This window comes from Podarcis raffonei, chromosome 8 (genome assembly GCF_027172205.1).
Source record: "Podarcis raffonei isolate rPodRaf1 chromosome 8, rPodRaf1.pri, whole genome shotgun sequence".
NCBI lineage: Eukaryota > Metazoa > Chordata > Lepidosauria > Squamata > Lacertidae > Podarcis > Podarcis raffonei.
Window position 1 is genome coordinate 80,513,885 of NC_070609.1, and position 10,938 is coordinate 80,524,822.

A 10,938-nucleotide genomic window follows, 5' to 3' on the forward strand; every position below is an offset into this window, starting at 1 on the left:
ATCAGCCCTGAGTGCTCACTGGAAGGACAGATCGTGAAGCTGAAGCTCCAAGACTTTGGCCACCTCATGTGAAGCGAAGACTCCCTGGAAAAGACCCTGATGTTGGGAAAGATGGAGGGCACAAGGAGAAGGGGACGACAGAGGACGAGATGGTTGGACAGTGTTCTCGAAGCTTCCAACATGAGTTTGACCAAACTGCGGGAGACAGTGGAAGACAGGAGTGCCTGGCGTGCTCTGGTCCATGGGGTCACGAAGAGTCGGACACAACTAAACGACTAAACAACAACATGGTGAGAACCAGGGAAGGCATACAACAAGATAATGCCTTTATTGAGAAATGGAGCAATAAGTTGGAGGGTAATGTAAACCAATACGTTTCCGAGCACAATTCAAAGTGTTGGTGCTGACCTTTAAAGCCCTAAATTGCCTCGGTCCTGTATACCTGAAGGAGCGTCTCCACCCCCATCATTCAGCCTGGACACTGCGGTCCAGCTCTGAGGGCCTTCTGGCGGTTCCCTCATTGCGAGAAGTGAGGTTACAGAGAACCAGACAGAGGGCCTTCTCGGTAGTGGCACCCACCCTGTGGCAATCCCTCCCATCAGATGTCAAGGAAATAAACAACTGGGGGGGGGGGCTTGGAGAGAGAGATCTTGTATCGTTGCAATAAATAAAATTATTCATTAAGAGGGCTGGGAATATCACCTGACCTTGGAGAGAACTGCCCCAGCAGTGTCGGATTTATGTATAAGCTAAACAAGTTATAGCTTAGGGCCCCACTCTCTTTGCCCCCCCAAAAAAAAATTAAAGGAAGAAAAAACTGGATGTACACTTCCAAAATATAAGATAAAAAACAAATAAAATAAAACCTACATACAGCAACAGTGTTTTGTGTTGTGTAGGCTCCTATGATGTAAGTAATGGGCCCTGCCTGCTAGCCTGCTCCCTAAAATATCACTGGTTTGCTCATTTCTATATATAGGGTGCCTACATTCTGGTTGCATGGCAACATGTACAAATGGCTTTAGATACCCATTAGGTCCATAAATTACCATATAGCATATATTCAACACAAAAAAACAGTGACAATTTGTTGTTGACAAAGGACAGCTGGACATATCAAGGGCCCCATTACCTTCAGTAGCTTAGGGCCTCATCCAACCTAAATCTGGCCCTGGCTGCCAACCAGTGTTGGCAGTGCTGAACTAGATGGACCCGATGCACATCACCTCAATTGTAGACATGAGATAAATACATAAATAGAGTGGTTTAGCTATTTTAGAATGCTTTGATTAAGGCCTGGGTATCTGCTGGGATCAGAACCCTCTCCTGCAATGTTATCTCTGTGCACTTTTAATTTTGCATATTTTGAAAAAGCCTGGCCATGCTGTGAAAATGCCTTTTGCAAATCTGCTAGACCAGTGCACCTCTGCTTTCCTCCAGCTGCTCCCATCTGGGGGGAAACAGCCCCCCACCCCTCTTGGTGATGGAAGACCCTTCATCTCCCACGCTGGGCTCACTTCAAAGGGCGGCTGTTACCATTTATATGCTAATCGGAACAAACACGTTTGCCCGGGACGGGAATGGGCAGGCGCGTTTAATTAGCTGTGGCCTTTTATGCGAGAGAAAATACATTACCTCGTGTGTGCACAAAAGGATGGCTTTGTGGTGTAAGCTGTCCACCCCGCCCCCCATTTAGAATCCCCCTCCCATAATTTTTATTAAATTTTACTGTTTTACATTTTAGAATATGACCGGTATATCATTTCCCAACTCTACAATTCTGTATCTATGATGTGGGCAAGGTCAAGGAACCTGCAGCTCTCCACAAGATGTTGGGTTCCTCTCCCAGCCGACGGTCAGGGATGATGGGACTAGGAGTGCAGCAAGATCCGAAGGACCACAAGTTCTCCACCCCCTTAGAAACCACCATTTCTAAAAACCGTATGGCATGTTGCTAGTCCTCAGCCTCTACTTACCACCTGTACAATGGGCATAATTTAGGGTTAAAGGTAAAGGGACCCCTGACCATTAGGTCCAGTCGTGGCCGACTCTGGGGTTGCGGCACTCATCTCGCTTTATTGGAGCTGGTGTACAGCTTCCTGATCATGTGGCCAGCATGACTAAGCTGCTTCTGGCGAACCAGAGAAGTGCACAGAAACACCGTTTACCTTCCCGCCGGGGCAGTACCTATTTATCTACTTGCACTTTGACGTGCTTTCGAACTGCTAGGTTGGCAGGAGCAGGGACCAAGCAACGGGGGCTCACCCCATCGCGGGGATTTGAACCGCTGACCTTCTGATTGGCAAGTCCTAGGCTCTGTGGTTTAACCCACAGCGCCACCCATGCTCCTAATTTAGGGTTGCCATATTTCAAAAAGTAAAAACCAGGACACCCCAAAAGTTGTTGAGTTTTACAAAAACACCAAAAAACGCCCCAAAAAACAACCCTGCAATTTTTCTATTGACTTGCCTAAGATCCAGGACAAAGCGCCGCATTTCAGAAATCACTCCCCTATCATTTCTGCCTTTGAAATCCCAGTAACGTCTGGGGAAATCCAGACATATGGCAACCCTAACATAATTGTATCTGTCTGTTCATTCTTTCTACCCCTTCTTTTGTATCCTTCCCTTTCTTTCGCTGGGGTTTCTAGAACCCTTAGGCAAACTGCTAGACCTCAGCCTCTACTTGCCACCTGTAAAATGGGCATAATTTTCTCTGTCTGTTCACTCTTTCTCCTGGTTTGCATCCTGCCCTTTCTCTTGCAAATAGTCCAAGGCCGGCTTGAGAGAACTTTGGGATTCTTGTGAGCTTGGAGACAAATCCTGGCTGCCCATGAAAAAATATTTCATTTTATGCTTGTGCTGACACAGAGACCCAATGCTTCAGGACTCGCCCCCTGGCCATATTCCCTTCCTCGTCATTTCTTTGGCAGCAGGAACACTCTGCTCTTTTCCCTTGCCTGCCCAAATCATTAAGCATTCTGCATTAATGCGAGTGTCAAAATCTTCTTGTGCCTCTGTGTGTGGTTGAAAGCCCATACCGGCAGTTTTCATTTTAGCTGAGCTGAGGGCCTCTACACGACAGTTCCTTCGCTGCGCAAACACCCCCGTGCGTTGATTTGAGCACCAGGAGACAACATCCACACCTACGCAGGAGATCTGCCCTTGTCATATTTCTTTTTGCAAAACCAAAGGCCCCCTTGCAAACATTGACATTCTCCTGCCTTCTGATAACTTTGGACCCTGTGTGGTTAAGGTCAAGTTTAACTGCCCAGCGATTGGATTCACCAGTTTACCTGCTTGTGGGGCTTCCCATTGAAGTATCCGGTGAGAGGAGGATGCTGGCCTGATCCAGATATAGGGCTCTCCTTCTGGGTTGTATCCAGCCAAGTTTGTTTGTATGATTGGTTGATATCCCACCTTTTTCTCCAAAGAGCTCAGACTAGTATACGTGGTGTCCCCCCCCCATTTAATCCTCACAACGACCTTGGGAGGTAGGTTAAGCTGAAAGGCAGTGTCTGGCCCAAGGTGTCCCTGTAAGCTTCATGCCTGAGTGGGGATTTGAACTCTGGCCTCCCAGGCCCTAGTCGGACAATCTTAACCACTCCAACACCCTGGTTTTCTCAAGACGAGGAGAACTAGCACAGGATCCAACCTTCCCCCTAATTTCCCCCCAAACAGGGTCACTCTGCAGTCTATTTTCAGAGTCTCTTCCAAGTCTGAGAGCCATATTCTAAACGAGAATTGGAAGAAATAAATTGTGTTCTTTTTTACACACACACACACACACACACACACACACACACACACACAGCATATTGGAAATGAATCGGACCAATTATGAAAACCAGTTTATTTCGACAACTGTCCGCATGCAGAATTTTGCACATGAACGAGACACGGAATGAAAGTCAGATAGGATTTATTGTAGATACACACCTTTGCCACGAATGAGAGAGCACTGACTGGAGGTGTGGGTGTGAGGACCGCGATCTGATTTCTCTGGTTCCCTCAGTGCCCGAAGGCTCTGGATGGGTGAACTAATGTTTAATGGGAGAAAGCTGAGCCTCAGATGTTCTGCGAGTTTTTTCTGGGTTGACTCACTCACACCTGCCCGCCACTGAGAAGAACTGCCTATGCTGGGCCGGCCCAAAGTACCAACTAGCCAGGCCTCCTGTTTTCCACCTGTGGGAATGCTAAACTCCTTTTTTTAAGGGAAGGCCAGACTCAAGGAAAGATGATGGTCAACCCACTTAGGTGGCTTTCAAAGAGGATTAGGCAAATTGGAAGATGGAGCAAGCTTGTTTTCTGCTGCTCTGGACGGTAGGACTCGAACCCATGGATCCAAGTTACAAGAAAGGAGAATCTGACCAAACATCAGTAATAATTTTCTGGCAGTAAGAGCTGTTTGGACAGCAGAGCGGACTCCCCCAGGAGGTGATGGACTCTCCTTCCTTGGAGGCTTTTAAGCAGAGGCTGAATGGCCATCTGTCAGGGATTCTTGGGCCGTGATTCCTGCATTGCAGGAGGTTGGACTAGATGTCCTTTAGGCTCCCCTCCAACTCTAAGATTCTATGAAATTCATGGAGGAGAAGGGTAAAGGTAAAGGTAAAGGGACCTGTGACCATAGCTGTTAACTTTTCCCTTTTCTTGCGATGAATCCTATTTGGAATAAGGGAATTTCCCTTTTAAAAAAGGGAAACGTTGACAGCTATGCCCCTGACCATTAGGTCCAGTCACGGATGACTCTGGGGTTGCGGCGCTCATCTCGCTTTATTGGAGCTGGTGTACAGCTTCCAGGTCATGTGGCCAGCAGGACTAAGCCACTTCTGGCAAACCAGAGCAGTGCACGGAAATGCCATTTACCTTCCCGCCAGAGTGGTACCTATTTATCTACTTGCACTTTGTGCTTTCGAACTGCTTGGTTGGCAGGATCAGGGACCGAGCAACGGGAGCTCACCCCCTTGCGGGGATTCGAACCGCCGACCTTCCGATCGGGAAGCGCTAGGCTCTATGGTTTAACCCACAGCACCACCCACGTCCCAGGAGAAGGGTATCAATGGCTAATAGCCATGATGGTTAGGTGTTCTACCTCCCCTGTCAGAATCACAAGTGGGAATCCCAAACTGCATCCATGTCCTGCTCCTGTAAGCATCTGATTGGCCACTGTGAGAACAGGATGCTGAACTAGATTGGCCTGCTAGCAGGATGCTTCTCATATAGCCTCCCTTCAGCTGTTGTTTCCCCTCTAGGGTTTGGTATTCAGGGTATACTGCTCCTGTCCTTGGAGTCTCTGTTTTGTTATCGTAGTTAACGGGCGCTGCCCCCATCTTCCCTGAATCTGGCTAACTCTTAAAGAAGAAAGTTAACTGCTTCTGGTCATGAAGGCAGCAGTTTAAACATGACTTGTATGCGGGGGAAGAAAGCAGCTTCGAGTGTGTGGGGGAATGAGTCCGGACAGATCGAATCGCACTAGGGAGATGGGCAGATGCAGGAGGTGTGAAGGTTTTTGCTTGAAGGTGGGGATGCCTTGGCGATGAATGGGGGTGTTGGTTATCTCTCTGGGAGGCGATGGGTCCTGCCGGCGATGGGTCCTGCGGAGGGAGAAGAAAGGGAAACGAAAACACATCATGTTCTGAAGCAGCCAGAGCCTTGTGAGAGAGGAAGCTCAGCGCGTCTGTCATGCTTAGCTGCCTTCCTTGGCAAGGTTAATTGGCTGAAAACCTTTTCCTGCAAGTGGAAGAGAAGGCGCCCCGATTTAATTGGCTTGGTCGATTCCCTCCCCCAAGGAATATTATTTTTAATGTAAGAAATGCAGATCGCAAACTCTGCCTAAAGAGCTGGGTGTGTATTAGGGCAGAGGTTGCCCACGAGGTCCCTGCGGGGAAACATCAAAGCTCAGTGAAAGAACACCTGCTTTGCATGCAGAAGGTCTCAGGTTCGATCCTCAACAGCGTCTCCAGGTAACGCTGGAGACATCCCTTGCCTGAAACCCGGGAGTGCCGCTGCCAGTCAGGGTTGGCAGTACTAAGCTAGATGGACCAAAGCTCAGTAGAAGGCAGCTTCCTACGTTTCCATTTACCGTATTTTTTGCTCTATAAGAGTCACTTTTTCCCTCCTAAAAAGTAAGGGGAAATGTGTGTGCGTCTTATGGGGCGAATGCAGGCTGCGCAGCTATCCCAGAAGCCAGAACAGCAAGAGGGATCGCTGCTTTCACCACGCAGCGATCCCTCTTGCTGTTCTGGCTTCTGAGATTCAGAATATTTTTTTTCTTGTTTTCCTCCTCCAAAAACTAGGTGCGTCTTGTGGTCTGGTGTGCCTTATAGAGCGAAAAATATGGTAAATCACACAGAACCATGAGGACTAGCATCTTTTATAGCATCCTCTGTTCTGTTAGGAGCCTTCCTTGGTGCTCACAGAATCCCCCTCCCTGAGTAACGGATTGAGAGAGGGACATTATGTTGTAGCCCAAAGAGTTGCTTGCATTCTAGTGCCCAGAACCATTTCTCGATATTGGAACCAGGCTACAAGTAAGGTTGGCAAACCCTGTGTCAGGGAGAATGTCTGCGGCTCTGATGGTCTACCATCCCTGAGAGATGGCTGCCAAGCCTCTATGAACCCCATGAAACTCCTGCCTGATATATATATATATATATATATATATATATATATATATATAGTATAATATATTAATATATATATTAAAACATATATACCACTTGATTGTAAAACAAAAACCTCAAAGAGGTTTACAAAAAAAGATTATCAGTAAGAAAGATCAATCACTTTCGAAAAGCTAAAAAAGAAGATTAGAAACAGATCAAAACTCACACCGACTTTTTAAACATCTGGCTGGGCTTATCTGTTTTCGGCAGACACCAAAAAGAGTTCAGTGAAGGCACCTGTCTGAGGTCAATAGGCAGGGAGTTCCAAAGGTGCTGCTGCCACACTGAAGGATGGACTTTTTATAAATGCAGAACAGGGATTCTGTGGCATATTTGGTAGTGCCAGTTCCATCAATCAAAGCAATCGTTTGGGCATATTTGGGGGGTGAGGTGTTCTCATAGGTAAACTGGTCAAGCTGTTAAGGGCTTTATATACTAATAGTAACACCTTGAACTTGGCTCGGTAGCAGACCCCTGAGCACAGCTATTGTATGCAATTGTGCTGCAGAATTCTGCACGGACTGCGGCTTCCGGTTCACGTGCAAAGGAAGCCCCACGTGGAGCGCATTACAACCATCCAGTCTTGACGCAACCAGGCCAGAATCTTCTGGTTGTGGACACTTACCTGCTGGTCTGCCTTTCAGCACCCCAGCCCACTCAGAGCCCCGATTCGGTCCAGCTTGACCCCGAAGCATCCTCTCGAAAGGCCCTTTTTGCTCCTTCCCCGATACCTCCGGGAGGAGCCCAGGAGGTCATTGAAGAGCCTCTGGAAATTGCTTTCTGAGAGGGGCACCCCTTCCTGGGGTCTCCTGGCCCATGGCAGCAAAGCATCCTGTTGTTCCAAGGCTGCCCCGGTTAGGAGGGTCTCATCTTGGTCCTGCTCTGTTTCCTCGGACCCTGCTGGCTGTTCAAGGTCCTCCTCTAACCACTTAGACAGGCTCTGAAAAATACAGGAGGGTGCAGGGAGAAGGAAGAGAAACAAAATAGGTAAAGTACCCCTGACCATTAGGTCCAGTTGTGGCCAACTCTGGGGTTGCGGCGCTCATCTCGCTTTACTGGCCGAGGGAGCCGGCGTACAGCTTCCGGGTCATGTGGCCAGCAGGACTAAGCCACTTCTGGCGAACCAGAGCAGCACACGGAAACGCCGTTTACCTTCCCACCAGAGTGGTACCTATTTATCTACTTGCACTTTGACGTGCCTTCGAACTGCTAGGTTGGCAGGAGCTGGGACTGAGCAACGGGAGCTCACCCCGTCGTGGGGTGAAACCAAATAAGCACCAGCAAACAAAAGAAACAAAATAAGCACCAGCAAAGCCAAGACCCCCCCTCCTCTCGCCCTCTCTGCTTCCCCCCTTCCCTGCAAGCTGACGCCTATAAAATTTGACTTGCTTCTAACTACTGGGGTGGCTCCCTCCCTTTTTGCATCACCTCCAACTTCAGTCCAGGTGAGTCTTTATACCCCCAAAGAGCCTCTTTCCTTCATTCCACTGGAAAACCCCACTTGGCTTTTTTCTGGGGGCTGTTCCTTCCTCTTACCTAAAGATGGGACAGATCTGTCACTTTCGATTTCTCCTTCCTCCCATCTCAACATTAGTTTGCAATGAAAAAAGCCACAACCAAAACGAAAAACGAATTACACTTGAAAACTTAGCGCAAAGGTCTCCTAATAATCTTTATTTATTTGCTGCATTTTTATCCCACCATTCTTCTGAGGAGCCTGGGGTGGCATCCATGGGTCCCATAGCTGTCAACTTTTCCCTTTTCTTGCAAGGAATCCTATTCGGAATAAGGGAATTTCCCTTAAAAAAAGGGAAAAGTTGAAAGCTATGGTGGGCCCCCTCCTCCCCGTTTTATCCTCACAGCAACCAGCCCAAGATCACACCCAGTGAACTTCGTGGCTGAGTGGGGGGGGGATTTGAACCCTGGTCTCCCAGGGTCAAAGTCCAACACTCTAACCACTGCTCCCAAACCAGCCCCTAACCATAATCTCCTTTGCAATGAAATATTTGCAATAAAATAAAACCTTTGCAATTTTGCCTCATGTGCACATTTTTGCAATATCTCTTTTTGCAGTGCATTTCTATATTCTCTCTCTCTCTCTCTCTCTCAAAAGAAATCTATGCATTTCTATGTGCGTGCTTTACCCTAGCACGAACATTTATTGATGCCCATTACCCAGCTGGAGAACTTGCATTGCAAAATTCAGAGCAGTGCGTGCAAGTTTCAAAGGCTGCTTTTTGGTTCACGAATTGCTTTGGGAAGTGTGGCTCCGGTTTGGATCGCTTTGAAATGCAGCCAGATCCTTCTGACCCCATCCATTACCCCCTCCACTTACCTGGACATTGGTCACTGGCTTGGCTCTTCCTTGTTGGTGAGCAAAAAGCAGCAGCAGCAAGACCCAGCGGGAGTACATAACTTTGGGGTTCATCTTCTGCGTGGCTGCCTTGCCTCCACTCCTAGCTGGATCCCCTGAGCCTTTCCCCTGCGGCAAGGTGAGCCAGCTGGTTCTCTGACTGGCTTTTATATCTCCCTTGACCCCTCCCCAGGTCCACCACTGAGCTCCTGGAAGATGCCCAACGATTGGCTTGAGTGCATCTCATCCCTTGTCAGGGAGGAGGGGAGTTTGCAAAGCATCTTTGCTAATGCACTCTCTTTCTCTCTCTCCCTCGGCAGGTATCAGCTGGTAACAAAAAGAGGAATTTTGCTTGCGATCTTGAGCTGGAAATCTTCTCTGGTTTTTCGCCTCCAGACACCTCCACCTGTCAGTTTGGTTCAATTCTCTGCCGGCTGGCAGCAGCAAAATTACTACCACTGTTAGGATACTCCGGTAGAACATGTAATATATAGAAAGCCTGCGGAGAAATATCCCCAAAGGAAAACAGGAAGTAGACTTATGCTGACTTATACACTGGTCCATCTTAGCTCAGTATTGTCTACACTGACCGGCAGCAGTGGCCCTCCAGGGTTTCAGGCAAAGGACATTCCCCTACCCTCCAACATTTCTCTGATTTGTCTGATCAGGAAGCGTCTCTTGCACTTGATCTCGCCGCACACATGAACCTCATATACACATCTACTTCGGTTACTGTGAGCAATTACATCCTCTCCACCTAGCCTACCTCACAGGGTTCTTGTAAAGAAAAAAATGTGTAAGGGAAAGGATTGTGTGCAACACCTTCTACAGATAAATGGAGTGAAATAATTTTTTGGCTGTAAACTGCTTGGAGTCCCTGTTAGGGAACTCTAGGTGGGATATACAGTGGTACCTTGGGTTAAGTACTTAATTCGTTCTGGAGGTCCGTTCTTAACCTGAAACTGTTCTTAACCTGAAGCACCACTTTAGCTTATGGGGCCTCCCGCTGCCGCCGTGCCGCCAGAGCACGATTTCTGTTGTCATCCTGAAGCAAAGTTCTTAACCCGAGGTACTATTTCTGGGTTAGCGGAGTCTGTAACCTGAAGCGTATGTAACCTGAAGCTTTTGTAACCTGAGGTACCACTGTAACAACAACAATAATAATAATGGAACTGTGAGAAGGATCAGGAACTGACCAGAAAGTAAATCCTATTGAACTTTCTGAGTAAAAATGCTTAGGATTGCAGTCCAGTCTTTACACAGTCACCTGGGAGTAAGCTCCATTGAATACAGTGGGGTTTACTTCTGAGTAGGCAGTGCAAGGCTCCATGTACAATAATAAAGGAACAAACATCCCCCACATTCCCTGAGAAATAGCTGGCTGCTAAAGCATTGCAAGGAAAGAATCCGAAGTCGATTGCTGACCCTTTCCTTCGGAATTATAGGAAGGGCTTTGTACGCCAGCTTCACTGTTTCTTTCATTTGGTGCGGAGATTTTATTTTCAGGATAAACAGGACTCTGTTTTTTCACCTACACACACAACTTTTAATTGTTCTCTCAGAGATGGAGGAGAGGGAGAAGGGAAAACGGGACATTCCGGGATCAAATCAGAAACTGGGATGGCTTCTGTAATTCCGGGACTGTCCCTGGAATATCGGGACACTTGCATAGCTGTCAAGTGCCCCTTATTTGAAGGGACAGTCCCTTATTCCAGCGCCATGTCCTGCTGCTGTCCCTTATTGATGGATGTCCCTTAAATGATGTCCCTTAAATTTCAAAGGAAGCAGCTCCTCTCCCTCCCTCCCTGCCGGCCAGGGTGGAGGGAGGCTCCAACTGTGTTGCTTGGCTGTGTTGCTCACCCAATAAGGAGTCTAAGAACAACTGGGGATGGAGCTTGCATGCCTTGTGTGTGGCTAGTTA

The 10,938-nt window shown here is 47.9% G+C and overlaps 1 protein-coding gene across 2 annotated transcripts; it reads right to left on the reverse strand.

Annotated features, from left to right (window-relative positions):
* Positions 1–4,955: 4,955 nt before the first annotated feature.
* Positions 4,956–9,352, reverse strand: LOC128419881 (C-type natriuretic peptide 1-like). Of its 2 annotated transcripts, none has more exons than XM_053401094.1 (3): positions 9,000–9,352; positions 7,286–7,604; positions 4,956–5,593 (listed from the first exon to the last, which is right to left on the reverse strand). In XM_053401094.1, the coding sequence occupies exons 1-2, from the start codon at positions 9,090–9,092 to the stop codon at positions 7,305–7,307; spliced, it is 393 nt and encodes a 130-aa protein (XP_053257069.1). In that variant the 5' UTR covers positions 9,093–9,352; the 3' UTR covers positions 4,956–5,593; positions 7,286–7,304. The 2 variants fall into 2 exon arrangements, with proteins under 2 accessions (XP_053257069.1, XP_053257068.1); XM_053401093.1 differs by having other exon boundaries at positions 4,960–5,593; positions 7,290–7,604; positions 9,000–9,349.
* Positions 9,353–10,938: the final 1,586 nt, after the last annotated feature.